The sequence below is a fragment of the Ambystoma mexicanum genome, chromosome 4q (genome assembly GCF_040938575.1).
Source record: "Ambystoma mexicanum isolate Mex_15411 chromosome 4q, UKY_AmexF1_1, whole genome shotgun sequence".
NCBI classification, from domain to species: Eukaryota; Metazoa; Chordata; class Amphibia; order Caudata; family Ambystomatidae; genus Ambystoma; species Ambystoma mexicanum.
The window spans coordinates 714,219,628-714,235,600 of NC_090928.1; the positions used below are offsets into that span (position 1 = coordinate 714,219,628).

Genomic DNA, 15,973 nt, shown 5'->3' on the forward strand with positions numbered 1-15,973 from the left:
GTTCTCAGTCTCTCGGGGGGATGGAACTGGAGCGCTACATGTGTGCAGTTGACGGCTCCCAGGACCTGTGGAAAGTGTGCAACTGCGTAGAATTCTTGACGCACTAACTGCCTCGCCTGCAGTGTGCGGGCATGTATATGTGTCTATGCACATGTGCTAGGATGCAGCACAAAACCTGGTGAAGGCACATAGATTGTGTGGGCTGCGATATGCCACCAAAGATGGCAGTGGTGTGCTGGAATGAAACATTGGCCAGGAGGTTCAAGGCTGCTAGCTTCTTTACTGGAGATGGCACAGCCTGTGAGCACATGGTAGGTGATGCCAGGTATTCACCCACTACATGACTAGGTCAAGTATGACATGGGGAGAGTAGTGGTATCTTGCATACACCTCCTTGCCTGGCATCCCAAATAGTGTTGTGTGTGGTTGGAATAATCTGGCTCTCCTCCTCCTTCTATGCAGTAGGATCCAAGCCAACAATGCAGGGTCCAGCATTGTGGCAATCCTAAGTTAGTTGGAGTTGAATAGCGCTTCTTATACATGGCCTTTCATTGCGATTTGTGCTTTTCAACAGATTAAGGGTGGCGGTTTGATCACTTTGCTTAGGAGTCTCATAGATTGTGTGATATATTCTGCGAATAGGGTTTACCTAGTGTTTGATCAGGTATGTTGGCTGGTTGTACGGTGGCTCCCTCACCACGCCCAGGTTCTTCCTCATTTTCCTCATTTAATGATGATTTTGCATGTTCCACCCCTATGTTTTACTTTGCGCTGACCTTTCCTATGTGTTGCGCGATGTGTCGCACAAAGTGCTCCAGCACAGTGGAAAATAGGAAGGGCCAGCGCAGTCTGATTTGCAATTCGGGGGGGGGCTAATCCTTTTAGTGCACTGCAAAATGTACTTTTGCTACGCAAAGTCACTTTGCGTTGCGTAAAATATTTCATAGATGAGGCCCATAGAATAGCAGGGACAGGCAGAAATACTCTGCGTTCCATCCAATCCAAATACTGAAACATTCTGCCCACCTTATTGGCTGAAAAAATACATATGTCTTGGTTGTTTTCATCATAACAGGAAACTCCTAAATAATCAAGTCTTGGGGCCTCATTACAAACCTGGCATTAAGGGGTTAACGGCGCCGTAAAAGGCTGCGGCGCCGTTAAACCCATAACGCCAGATTCACACTTTAACGCCTGCCTTTTGCAGGCGTTAAAGTCCAACCCGCTAAGGGACCTTGGTGCTAATTACGGCACCGTAATTTACGGTGCCGTAATTAGCGCCTTCCCCATTCCCATTGTGCCCTATGGGCCAAAAATGGGAATGGGGAAGGGGCCATGGTGAATGGGGAATTACCGCCCCACCAACCTTGTAATGGGGCGGTAATTCCGCCATCCACCATGGCGGAATCCGGGATGGACCATGGTGCTAATAGCACCATGGTCCAACGCCAGGGTCGTAATGAGGCCCTTGGGGTTGAATCACGCTGGAACTCTGTATTGCCTAACGTAATAGTGGTTGGATGGATTGCATCTCCAACAGAAAATCACCAGCTTGCTTTTGAAGGCATTCTTTTTCACAAAGCCCTAGTGCAGGGGTCCGCGACCTGTGGCTCTCCAGAGGCTCTTCAACTACATCGCCTATGTTCCCTCATCATAGACTATGCTGGCTAGGGCTGATGGTAGATGTAGTCCATAACACCTGGAGAGACAAAGGTTGCAGACCCAACCCTGGTTAATAGTACTAGTTAATTTATGCAATCTAAGATGTTTTTTGCTAATTACTGGACTTTGTCGTAGTTCTAACATGTAGTAATATTATCTTTTACTGAAGTATTCTCTAAAATACAGTCAGAAAAATTCAAACAATCCTTGTGGGTGTGTTGGTCTTAGGAGCCAGACTAACGTGGATCTTCTGTATTGCAGTTGGAGGACGCGCAGACTAAACGGCAAGACAAGCTTTTGGAAACGCACAAGGAGATTCGGCAGCAGATTTTGGATGAAAAACCCAAGGTAATGTGTTTTGTTTTATCTTCAGTTTAGATTACATGCAGCATTTCTTTAAAACCATATTTTAACTTGGAATTAGACCAGGCCTTCAATAGTTAATTGCTAATAGTTATCAGTACTTCAAACTCAAAATAAATTCCCTTTCAAGACTGTTCTGTGCTTTGTATTTAAATATATAAATACACTAAAAGGTGCCTGCGTTTTTTTTTTTTTTTTTATACTATGGTATGTCTGCCTCTGTCAAATCTCGCAGTGCACCCAAATGTTGGCTACCCAAATGCTGCAGCTACATAAGCGCAACGTTGAGCTTACCTGAAGGACCGCTGCAGCAGTCCATATAAAAGTAGAAGGACCGTCCTATTGTTGCAATCGATACAGTGCATATTGGGCCATGTGCACGTGATTGGCTCAAATAGCACACCTGCTTCATTCAGGAATAGGGCTTGCACGTTCAGCGGCAGCCAGGCATGCAGCTGAAATGCCTTCCAACTAAACTACTCAAGGATGTCTACAGAATTGTTGACCGTGTATGGCGCCTAAATGGGCATGCTGTCCCATGGGTCTCCCGTGTGTGGAGGTTCTAATGTAAAGACTTGCAGGTGTGCAGTTGCAAGTGGGAAGGCCTTGAACAGCCACTCCTCTGACCCGCCTGCATGTTGACAATACATTTTAGGGCTGGGATCAAGGCATCGTGATTTGCCAGTCCCATGTCAGCTTGCAGGATTGGTTGGGGTCATTGACATATGTGTGTGTTTGCGTGTGTGGAGACCCAAGAGCCGAAATCCAAAAATGTGGCTTTGCATTCGGCCTTCCTCAGCTACCCCTTATTTTGGCGCTGCGTGTGCCCAGTGCAATGTGCATCTGCACCACTTTTTTCCATTTTTTTAAAGCGCTCACACAGTCTGGGGGCATCGAGGCGCTGTTTCAGGATATGTCTTAGTTGCGTATTTATAACGTGCTTAATACCCAAAGGTTTCTAAGCGCGGACCCGGGGATCGAACCTGTGTTGCTTCCTGTCATCTTGCTTCCAAGGCGACCCCTTGCCGTAGAGCAGGGGTGCACAACTGATTTTGACAGAGGGCCGAAAGTACCTTACATGAGGGCTATAGTGGGCCGAAAAGTAAAAGTGGGCGGGGCGGTAGGCGGGACATGTCAGGAGGCTTTTTCAACCCCCAATTTGTATTAAACACATGGAAAAAGATATGTTTTTGAGGGGTAACGATTTTTATTGCATTTCAAACTTACATTTTGTACTACACATTTTCTATTGCTATCATTTATTTCGATTTAGTGATTGTATATCGTCTGTTTAATTAAATTATATATATTTTATTGACCCTTGATTGGACATTCCGTTATTTTGGACTGCTATAGTTTGCTGTTTGGGTTACCCAAGAGGAGTATGGCCTTCGTTGAGTCAGATTTCCTCAAAAAAGCAAAGGATGTACATCTCCTAACTGTGCCTGTTTTAGCTTTATTATTGAGTTCACTCTTGGAGTGCAACACTATGCCCCATGGCTCCCATCCCCAACCAAACACTATGCCCCATGGCCCCCTCACCCCTCTAACCCCCAACCAAACACTATGCCCCATGGCTCCCACCTCCAACCAAACACTATGCCCCCTGTCCCTAACCCCCCAAGCAAACACTATGCCCCCTGTCTCTCACCGCCAACCAAACACTATGCCCCATGGCCCCCTCACCCCCAACCAAACACTATGCCCCATGGTTCCCACCCCAACCAAACACTATGCCCCATGGCCCCCACCCCAACCAAACACTATGCCCCCTGTCCCTCACCGCCAACCAAACACTATGCCCCATGGCCCCCTCACCCCCAAACACTATGCCCCATGGCTCCCAACCCCAAACAAACACTATGCCCCGTGGCCCCCTCACCCCCAACCAAACACTATGCCCCATGGCTCCCTCACCCCCAACCAAACACTATGCCCCCTGTCCCTCACCACCAACCAAACACTATGCCCCATGGCCCCCTCACCCCCAACCAAACACTATGTCCCATGGCCCCCTCACCCCTCTAACCCCCAGCCAAACACTATGCCCCATGGCTCCCACCCCAACCAAACACTATGCCCCATGGCCCCCACCCCCAACCAAACACTATGCCCCCTGTCCCTCACCCCCCAAGCAAACACTATGCCCCCTGTCCCTCACCCCCAACCAAACACTATGCCCCATGGCCCCCTCACCCCCAACCAAACACTATGCCCCATGGCTCCCTCACCCCCAACCAAACACTATGCCCCCTGTCCCTCACCGCCAACCAAACACTATGCCCCATGGCCCCCTCACCCCCAAACACTATGCCCCATGGCTCCCAACCCCAAACAAACACTATGCCCCTTGGCCCCCTCACCCCCAACCAAACACTATGCCCCATGGCCCCCTCACCCCCAACCAAACACTATGCCCCAAACACACTCAAGCATGCACCCATACAGACCCGACCCCCCACCCCCCAAATCAGCACACACACAAACATGCACCCATACAGACCCGAACCCCCCAACACAGCGCACACACACTCAAGCATGCACCCGTACAGACCCGAACCCCCCACACCTCCAACTCAGCACACACACAAACAAGCACCCATACAGACCCGAACCCCCACCCCCAACTCAGCACACACACAAACATGCACCCATACAGACCCGAACCCCTCACCCCCCCAACTCCAAACCCCCACCCCCAACTCAGCACACACACACTCAAGCATGCACCCATACAGACCCGAAACCCCCACCCCCCCAACTCAGCACACACACAAACATGCACCCATACAGACCCGAACCCCCCACCCCCCCAAATCAGCAAACTCTCAAACAAGCACCCGTACAGACCCGAACCCCCACCCCCCAACTCAGCACACAAAAAACATTCAAATCAAAACATTCACACCCCCCCACATCTCAACATACACACAAAATACATTCAAATACAAACATTCACACCCCCCACATCTCAACATACACACAAGATACATTCAAATACAAACATTCATACACAATCGACACACCCCCCCACCCCCGCATCTCAACATACACACAAAATACATTCAAACACAAACATTCATACACATCCGACACACCCCCCCACCCCCGCATCTCAACATACACACAAAATACATTCAAACACAAACATTCATACACATCCAACACACCCCCCCACCCCCGCATCTCAACATACACTCAAAATACATTCAAACACAAACATTCATACACATCCGACACACCCCCCAACCCCCGCATCTCGACATACACTCAAAATACATTCAAACACAAACATTCATACACATCCGACACACCCCCCCACCCCCGCATCTCGACATACACACAAAATACATTCAAACACAAACATTCATACACATCCGACACACCCCCCCCACCCCCGCATCTCAACATATACACAAAATACATTCAAACACAAACATTCATACACACAAACATAAAGCAAAACAAACCCGACACACAAACACAAACAGACCACTTACCGGAGACGTGCTGGAAGGCAGGCAAGTAAGCTGGAAGTCGCTGGAATCGCACTACGGCTGGCATGGTCCAAGGCTGAAATGCCTTCCGGCATCAAGCCTTATGGACCACGCCAGCCGTAGTGCTGGCCCTCCATTGGTGCAGCACACACGCATTACGTGCCTCGTAGGAGCGACGTGATTCGTGTGTGCGGAAGTCAACAAAGACTTTCCTAATGGAGGGCGGCCGCGCGGGACGCACTCCCTTAGGAAAGTCTTTGTGCCTCACGGGCCGGTCAAAAGGGCATGGCGGGCCGCAACTGGCCCGCGGGCCCTATGTTGTGCACCCATGCCGTAGAGCTACCCTCCCGGGACACCATGCTATACACACTTATATAATGACTGGCTGCATCTATATTCTCGCCCTTTTTGGCCTGTGTGTGTCAATTCGCATCTCCTTTGTCCTACTGGCAAAAGCTTAGTACACCCCCTTAACCAACTTTGAGTGGTCTCAGCTATTTGAATTTAAAATGCAACAAAAGCAGGCTCCCTCTGACATCCGCCAGCTGCATACCGTCTATTCTGTAACCGCATACGTTTGCCGAAGAACAGGCATTTTGGACTTTCGTGAGCAAGTATAACGTTTAGACAAAATCGACATCTTTGCAGCAAAATGGGAGCTCTTCAGCAAAAGTCGCATCGCCTGTGACAAAGCTAAATAATCGTCCAGTAAGAAAATAAGCAAATGCTACACAGATTGTATCATTATGGCAGCGCCAAGTTTCTGCTTAGCCATGCATGCTACGGGCATGTGAATGCTTGCTGCACTACATCGATGCCTGTAACCTTTAACAATACGAAGGAAATTACAATCCGGTCCCATGTTGATGCCGTCGTTATAATGTGCCATCCTATATTTCTGAATATATGTAAAATGACATACTTTCCTTGATGGGTGATATTCATTGCAGACACCACCACTATCCACCAGAGGGTGCCCTTCGCTGTCTTGTTGTATCCGTGTTATGCTGGATCTGAAATCAAAATGGCACATTACTGAAAACGTCGCTCTTCTGTTGTCGTAGTAAACATTCATTTTTAGCTCTAGTTAAGCGCTGATTGGAGTGAAATGATTATTTGGACTTTCCTCGAAACATTTCATCGTCATGTGTAAGTAGTGGTTGTTTAAGAGGCTGTGTTGCAAGCGAGGACCGTGATCACTGGGCTGCGTCACACTAAACAACATTTTTTACCTGTGAAAGGTTTCCTGCAGCTCGAGCTTGGCAACACATAGCCGCATTTGCCACATGTGCCCTCTGTCTTGGTCATTCGTTCATGCAAAGAAGCGCGGGTTCTTTTTCCACAGATTGTATTAATATGAATGCATACCTGATATTCCACGATAACACACCAGTGCACAAAGGAAATAGTTATTGCATTTCCTTTACGATCTTCTGGGGTTCATTATGAGTGATACCTGGGAACTACCGTACCGTCTCTGCCGCCCGGTATCCTGGTATTACCAGGTTATTATTGGTGGCAGAGACGCTGGTAGCTCCCCTTTCCATGGATTCCTGCGGTTGCCTGAATCACTGGCATCGTTAATAACGTTGCCGGTGATTCAGGCATTTACTTGCCGGTAGGGGCCTGGTCTACCGGCAGGTCAGGCCTGCCAGTAGATCAGAGCCCCTACCCGCAGGCTTGGAGTTGGGCGGTCCAGAAAGGTGCCAGTATACGTTGTTACCAGCACTTTATTTCCACACCGGGCAATTCATAGTGAAGCCATCTCTCTATGTTGTGCTTCTTGTATGAGCAGAAACATATGTTCTTCCCATTTGACTTCACCAGCTAATACTGACACTTAATTCAACTTCCATCCAACCCTTAAAGGCCCAACATTGGCATTATAAGAATATTGAAAATTAGAACTAGGGGAGCTAGGGAATTTAAGGGTAGGGTCGATCTAGGGGTTCCGGACTGGCCGTAAGGGCTGAACAGGAGCCGAGCCAGTAAAATGAATATGCAAGACATGGGATTTATTTATTTTTTTGCAAAGAAAACATGTATTTGTACAAACGAAAGCTAATGCTAGGCAGATATGTGAAACATCGTTTTGCAGACTGGACCCAATCCCAGACTCACCACAAAACCAAAATGTGTAATCATGGGCAAATAATTACGACCCAGGCGGTAAGTTACAGCCTGGGTCGTACCCTTACCACCATGGTGTAAACTATGTTTACACCATGGTGGATGGCGGATTTACCGCCCCATTCCAAGATGAGTGGGGCGGTAAATCCCCATTTCCCATTTTACCCTTCCCCATTCCCCTTTTTACCCCATAGGGCATAATGGGAGTGGGGAAGGCGCTAATTACGCCACCGTAAATTACGGTGGCGTAATTAGCACCATGGTCCCTTAGCGCCATGGATTTTAATGCCTGCAAAAAACAGGCGTTAAAATCACCATGGCGCTAAGGGACCTTGTAATCAGGCGTTAAGGGTCGGCGCCGTTTACGGCGCCGTTAACCCCTTAACGCCTGACTCGTAATGAGGCCCAATGTAATCTCACAGTTTTTTCTGCTGAAATTGGGAGTCCCTAAAAGTGATTCAGTTTAAAGTTTATGATACTAAAAAACCTCACGCTTGGTTTACAATTGTGTTGTTCAAGCCATGAATTATAGTGGCCACGCTTGTATTTATGGCCACAAAAGGTATTTGCCTATTGCCATATTAGTGGCAACTTTAGGTATCTCTGTTAATTCACCTCTTCTGGGAGGTGGGTGAGACAGAGGTGGGATATGATGGGGCACAGAGCATGGATGCGTCTGAAGGTGATGGCTCACAGTGCGGAGGTCACAGGAGGGAAGCACCAGCCTGTGCAGAAAGTCTGGTGCATAAGACCATTCTGCTCTGTGCCACAGACCAAACAATTGAAGCTGTCATGGGGCAGAGACTAGGGAACTGGGTGTTAAATTTGGATGGTGGTGAGAGGGAGCAAGGGTGTTCAAATTGGATGACAGTAGTGTGGGGAGTTGGAAATTGGGGAATGCAAAGGGCAGGGTTGTGCTCTGGGACTGGTGGGGGGGCAGCACTGACTTCGGGTAGGTAGAAATGCAGCCTTTACCATAGAAAGTTGTAAGGGCTGACCTCAGATCTCTGCACTCTAAAATAGCCCACCTCTCAAGAAGTGAATGCATGCTGTTATTAAAGCAAGTTTATTTCACAGCGGCTACTAGGAGAGAGGCTAGACAACTCCTTGGAGATTGGACTAACCAGAGTCTCCCTGAACCACAGAACAGACACAGTATATTTACATTTCCAGAACAGTTAACATACTCCCACATTTTCCACATATTCCCTTACAAAGTCATCACCAAAATACAAATGGCTTGTCCCTATATTAGGAAATCCAGTCCCCACAATCTCATTGCCTGCCTTGACTGTGACACCATTCCCTTAGACATACAATTTCATGTCATTGCAAATACAAGCCCAACCCTTCTTGGGTTCCTTCCTGCAAGACACATAATCCTAACATGTGCATAGAATACAGTCTTAGTACCATTTCCATTTGGTCACAGACCTGCAATACTAAATCTGACACGCATGGTTTATGTATGGACACTTTATGAGGCTATAGAAAGCTAACAAAAGGTTCCTTTGATGGGGCACAAACTCTTTGATTCTCCAAACACTCTGACACCCTGGATACCTACTATTGGAGTCCTCTCATGCCATTTCCTTATGTGACCACCATTTCAATCCATCTGGCCTCCTCCCATTAGACTCTTTTCCTTGCTAATAGTTTTGATGTTCTCATAGCTCTGTGGTCTACTTCGCTTCCAGTCACCCTTTTACAATTTTAGCCACTAACCCCAGATTGACACTGCCAGGTGGCAGATGCTTTTACGGCCACTCAAACATCAATTTCCAAGCTGGAAACCCTGTGTCCATCAAATTGCATTCTATTTCAGCTGCAAATAGTGTCTCCTATGTAGTTGTATCTGTCACTCTGCCAGTTGATACCTTTACCCTTAGCCAGATAGTTTTCCGAACAAGCTAGCAATCTATTTCGCAAATCTAGGCATCAGCCTACGTGTGTTCAAAACTACCAAATCCCCTCATAATTATGGGTTTCCCATGCAAGATCATGTTTCCACTTTGTATGAAGCTCTCTGCTTTAAATCTCACTGCCCTAAGTTGCACAATATGCTCCCATATTATGTTCACACCATCTTCATTATGCTGCTACATGTACAAATCTTAATATATCATACTAGACACAAAGTAATAGTAAAAGTAACCTTTAACAAACCTTAGTTAACTATTCTAGATACATGCAACACTGCAACATTGCAACACTATTGCATCCATTCTTGTCCCATCATAACATTAATATGGTGCACGCAATGTGAACCTCTGCTCTCCATGTGAAAAAAAAAAAATCCACTTATCCCAACAAAGTCCATGCCCGTTCCCTACAGCTCCGTTCCTCCACTCCACGCAGTGACACCAATGAAAACAAGAAGCAATCAGACTCTCAGTCATGCCCCATCGAATAAAGGAGTGGCAGAGGGGTGGGCAGGAAGTCAGGCAGTACACTCAAGTATATGTAGTGGTCAAGTATAGAAATCGCTATTTATTAATCATGTTTCTAAAACTTTCCAGAGTGACAGCCAGGCGGGCAGGAGGTGGAGCTTTTTTTTCGGCCCCTGTTTTGGGCACATAATGACCTGAAAAGAGAGTCAAGCCTGGGCCCCTGTTTTGTCGCAGAAGGGCTTGAGCCTAACCAGGCTTCAGCAGTGGTCGAAGTGTAAGAAAAGAAGTAGTGGAACTATGTTCCCTGCTAGCCTGCCCCGATCCACACAAACTCCATTGCCCTGCCCCCTCCCACACACAATACAAACTCCCAAACACCTTTGCCTGCTATTTAAAGGACTGTTCAGTGCAGTGCACTGAAAGTGCAAGTTTCAACTTCTTCCTGCACTGTTATTTTAAAACGAAACCGTTCCGGAACAGTTTATTTTTAAAATTAAAGTACAGGAGCTGTAAAACGTAATTTAAAAAAGTAGAGGAGCACCGCTCCCTCCCGCTCACTTCGACCACTGGGCTTCAGTTGAAGATGTGCCATAGCTTGTGCGGGCCCATTTCAAAATGATATTTGGGGAGTCCCTTTGCCTACATCTGGGAAAACCAGTCAGAGGCACATGTGGGGTGTGTAGATTGAAATGGAGAAATAAAGGAATGAAGGGAGGTGGTAAGTAGCTACTGACTACCCTGGGGCAGGTTTGTTGCCCTCTGCAAAGAACAAAATAAGTCAGCCAGCAGGGATCTGAAACAAAAAATGTCCACTGAAAAGCTACTAATCTATCTTCGTCAGACAGGTGATAATGTAACAAAGGCAACAAGGTGATAGGATACTGCTGAATAATACAAGGCCCAATGGGGGTGACAGCCTGTGGGTGCCAGCAAAGGCAGCCAGTAATGTGCACGCTGGAAAGCTCATATTTAATATACTGAATTAAAGACCTTTTTTGCTTTATGATGAGGCTGCCAACATAGAGGCAGCAGCTCTCGCCCACCTGGGGCTTGAGGCCCAGTTCAACCCAAAAGGTTGGAAGCACCAGGCGCCATCCCAGGCATGGTTGCCCAGCTCTGTTGAACATTCAGTTTACCCATGCTTCTAAGGCATATGAGAATGCAGAGTTCTGGTTTTTGGGTGTTGGCAGTGTGTGGGGAAATAGATACTGACATGAGCATCCTCAACCTAAATGGCCACAGGTCAAATTATCTGTGCTGTCAGGGCCCCATAAGAATGTGGACTGTAATATTCATTTAAAAAAACACCACATTGTTTCAAATTTACTCAAATACATATGTGTGCACATTGCACAATCTGTAAAGATATTTTTAAAATGTTTGCATGTTTACTGATGATATCCATGTTACCCTTGACTGCACATCATCCAGCAGATAATGACCAACATATGTTTGGTTCACCACAGCGAGTTTATCACCTCATTAAATCTGACTACAGCAATGTGGATAAATGCGGCCATGCTAAACTGTGAACCTTGTGTAGCTCCAAAGATGCCTACTCATGCACCCTTTAATGGATAAGTAGATGCTGATTGGCTGGTCTGCAGACGGACGTCCTTGCATTTGAAAAACTCAGTTTACTTCTGGCTCTGGAATAGCATTCGAAGGATAAGAACCCCGCATGCGCCCCTTGATCTAACACTTTGGCCAGGAATGTAGGGGGAGTATGTTCCCTTCTACCCCCTTCCACCCCTCTCCCCCACTCAGGAGACTGGAGGCAGGTGGTAAGTCCCCTCCACTCACCTCCTTGGTTCAGATAGCCCTGGATGTGTCAAAAGATAATTCCTGTAGAACACAATAAATGTACTGCCCTGGCCTCCAATAGGATTCAGCGTAACATACCCCCTAATATGGTTTCCAGCAAAGATGATTCAGTGCAAAAACTGGACCTTGGCATCACGATCTTAGAACAAAGCTACAATTAACTCAAGTGTCCATTATTTTAAATATGAAAGGGCAATGGGGCACCTCTAATCTTCCACCGCATTCCAGTTACTCGATAGTGGTAGCCCAGAACATGCCCATTATAATCCACAGTGAAAACATGACCGATCCCTCTAAGGCTAATCCCTCAATGATATGACGTTATTAGACACTTCTCTGGTTGCCTACTGCAGTGAAATGAAGCATTATAATCAACCGTGGATGAAACACCTGCCATTGCTTCATACAGTAGGTAATTGCATGACCAAATCAAGGGATTCAGATAATTGATGGTATAAGGTGGTCACTGGATTTTAAAACCAGCACAACTTTCCCAGACAACATCTATTAACCTGATTGGACGCCTCATATCACAACAAATGAAGGTGTGTGCATATGCTGCCGATCACTGTGCCAAGACACATTTGGACAAAAAAAAATATTGGATGAAATAAAAAAACAAATTCCTAGGCACACCGACAGACACACATATGTCTATGTGTTGGGAGATGTGCGTCTGTGCATGTTCACAAATATGAGTCCAGCAGTGGTGGGAAGTGGGAGAGTCGGAGGATGGAGAAAAGAGGATGAACACCTGAGCGAGGAGCTTGAGGATTTCACTTGGTCATTTTTCAGTAGGGCACTATAATGTGCAACCATAGGTTCTTGCCACTTCAAAGTTTCTCAAAGATATCAACGACCACAACGTTGGTGTCTCATTTTGATATTGTGTTGCAACATGGCCCAGATGTTTAAACGTCCACAGAGACCTGCGTGCGTACCATTTTGGTCCCTGTATACACAATACGGCGGGATGCAGTGCCGGAAAAGCACTCAATGCAGGTGCACTGTCCATGCAAGAAGCCCATCTGTATCTTCACCTATATTACTTTTGCATATGAAAAGTGAAGGCTTGGTCCATAGGGATCCACTGTAATGGTAACCACCATGTTCATGGAGGCAACCAATACTTATCTCTGCTGTGAGATCCTCTGCACACAGTGGTGATCCAGTAGGAGCTGATTTAGGTCCTGATCCACATACATAAACCTGCTCCATGAGGATAATCATGAGAATTCAGTCGAGTGAACCGCAGTTCATGGAGGTGATGGTGGTCTTTCTGCCAGATCCGAGATTAGTACAAAAGAGGGGTTTTAGAGACTTATACATTGCTTAGTTTTTGTTCATGCCCCTGTGTTTTCAGCCCGCAGCGGGTGCCGGCATTTTCCTTACAATTTATTGTGTGTGACTTTCTGTTCAATGTCAGTTTCATGATGCTTAAATTGTCTAATATTTGTTTACAGTATGCATGTTTGTATCTTCAAAATGTATGCACGTCTACTAACGTGTGTATGTGCATGACTGTGCTCTTTTGCGCATGTTTGTTTATGTGTATGTGTCAGTAGGTCAGTTCCTGAAGCATAAACCTCTTCTCTTAACTCTTAACTGTTGTTGGGCCTCATTACGACCCTGGCGGAGTGGGTTTACGCCAGCGGTATTCGCGGCGGACCCGTCCGCCCTACTACGAGTTCCCGTAGCGCCATGGAGCCGTTTTCCGCCTGGTTTTTCCAGGCGGAGAAATCCATGGCGCTACGGGACCTTGTTGTTAATTACGCCACCGTATTTTACGGTGGCGTAATTAACGCCTTCCCCACTCCCATTATACCCTATGGGGCAAAAATGGGAATGGGGAAGGGTAAAATGGGGAATGGGGATTTACCGCCCCGCCAAGGTCGGAATGGGGCGGTAAATCCGCCAACCCCCATGGCGGTATCGGCAGCTTTCCGCCGTGCTCCATGGTGCATTTTGCACCGCGATCTCCGCCAGGGTCGTAATGAGGGCCGTTGACTTTTTGTGACCTTGATATCTTTGTGGACAACCGATCTCTGTAGAACAGTTGATATAAACAATAACTTAATTAACTCATACAATTCAACATGTTCTAATGATGGAAAGCTCATTAAAAGTGTAAGGGCGTGATTTGCAAAAGCGCTTTACAATGGTGCTATCCCATTGAAAAACGTGCTGTAAATATGCCTTGAAATGTACTTTGAATGAGATTCAAGTGCCTTTTTTCAATCACATTAGGATAGTTCACATCAGGGCACAGCCTGCAGAACCTGGCACGTGTGCAGAGTCCAGTACCTCGGCATATTCAGTGCAGGACGTGCACCCTCTGATATCCTGAGCAGAGGTCTCTCAGGAGTCAGCAGAGCAGTTCAGTACCTAGTATTGTCGAAGTAATTCTCCTTCTAGCACCTAAATGCCTTTGGGCCTTAGATTGTGTGCTTTATAAATAGTGCACCATACCATATCATACTAAGGGTGGCACATTACAGAGGCAAGAACAAAAATCTAATCCTGCAGAAACCAGTCTGGAGAGCCTGTACCAAAAAGAGAACCTTACACAGTCCAGGGCACATGCGGATCCTGGACTACAGAGAAGAGAGCATCCCAGGTCAACCAACACAGAGTGTGCAGAGCCTGCAAGAACACTGAAACACTAAAAGCACAGGCAGTGTTTTAAGGCTAGATAAACAGAACCTGGAACAATGAAGCAACACTCCTGAGATCTGAAAGCCCCGTAGATCACTCCAGTGCCAAGAATACAGAGCATGGATGCCAAACTGATGAGCTTAGAACAACATGCTGTGCCAAAATCAGATGACCCTAAGAAATTGAAAACTCTGCAGAGACATGTATCCCCTGCATTGTCAAGAGCAGTCTACATTAAAGCCCAGAGAAAGGATAGCACCCTGAAGACTGGTGAACTCTACAGAACCAGGCAGAAGCTATACCAGTGCATGGTGTACGCTCTTCCGCTTCCAGACCTGGTGCTCTAAGATCAAGGCGTGGATCCTAGAGAGACCCATACACGGCATCCCAAAGCATCCTGCAGAACCCAAAGAAGTAGTACCTAAAGTCGGCAGGGTGACCTGAAGGGCAAGGAGACAGTCCCCCATTCTGACCAGGATCATGCCCTGTGCAGTTGAAAGCACAAGTCAAAGTCGCTATTTTAAAATGAATGCCCAATTGCTGTGCCCCTAATTAAAACCCTAATGTGAAGAATGAGCATTCCTGTTTAGTTTTGCATTCCACCTATACATTTAGCTTTGAAGTAATAATCATGCATTTTGCATGAATGACTCCATCTCCAACAATGTGCTCTTAACACCTGCGCCAAGAACTAGGGAGCTACCAGGTTTAGCCGGGTCTCAGTCCTACATCCCCGGGAGTGGTGGAAGACAATGCAAATGTGACTGGACCTCGGCCGGACGACTTGGAGGCTACCACTTTGTTGCAAGTGGACACGCTTTTAGGACATACTTAGAGGAATTCTCAAAAGTAACAAAAGTTCTAACTAATCCACCCTACTCCTGCTCTTCCAACATGCCTCACAACCACCATACACGTCAATGTGCTAGCCAAACCACACATACACACACCAAAACATAACTGACATTTGCACTCAACAAACATCCCAGACACTGGACCTACCCTATAGACAGAACGTACCAGTGCACACAACCATAAAAAAAACACCAGCCAAATCACACACAAAACACACTAAAACATACACCAACATAACTTTCTCATGCATTCAACAAACAACCACGACACTGGACCCCCCCGCTTATGGATACAACGAACCAGTGCACACCATCACAATACCACCATAACCACACATGACTCACACACCCAACATAAACACTAGTACTTAACCAAGGCGCTGAGTCTTAACCTTATGGTTACAGCAAGACAGGTCCCACAACCAACTTGCATGCAAGACAACACACATAGACGACAGTTCCTCCTGGTTCTGAACCTATCCTATTATCCTATCCATCACTAACGCACCCCACCCTCTTTTTCTTGTAGAGCCATGTGAGCACCTGGAGACTGCCCCTGGGTGGTAGCGGTGTAGGGTGGAAGTCAACATAACATAAC

The 15,973-nt window shown here is 46.7% G+C and overlaps 1 protein-coding gene across 11 annotated transcripts in view; it reads left to right on the top strand.

The window, feature by feature from the left end:
* PLCB1 (phospholipase C beta 1) overlaps nt 1-15,973 on the top strand; it is a 3,004,223-nt gene that overhangs the window by 2,506,205 nt on the left and 482,045 nt on the right. For all 11 annotated transcript variants that reach the window (XM_069608284.1, XM_069608285.1, XM_069608286.1 and 8 more), the window contains one exon: nt 1,924-2,010. In XM_069608284.1, the coding sequence (XP_069464385.1) occupies nt 1,924-2,010 (87 nt within the window). The remainder of the gene's footprint in view (nt 1-1,923; nt 2,011-15,973) is intronic.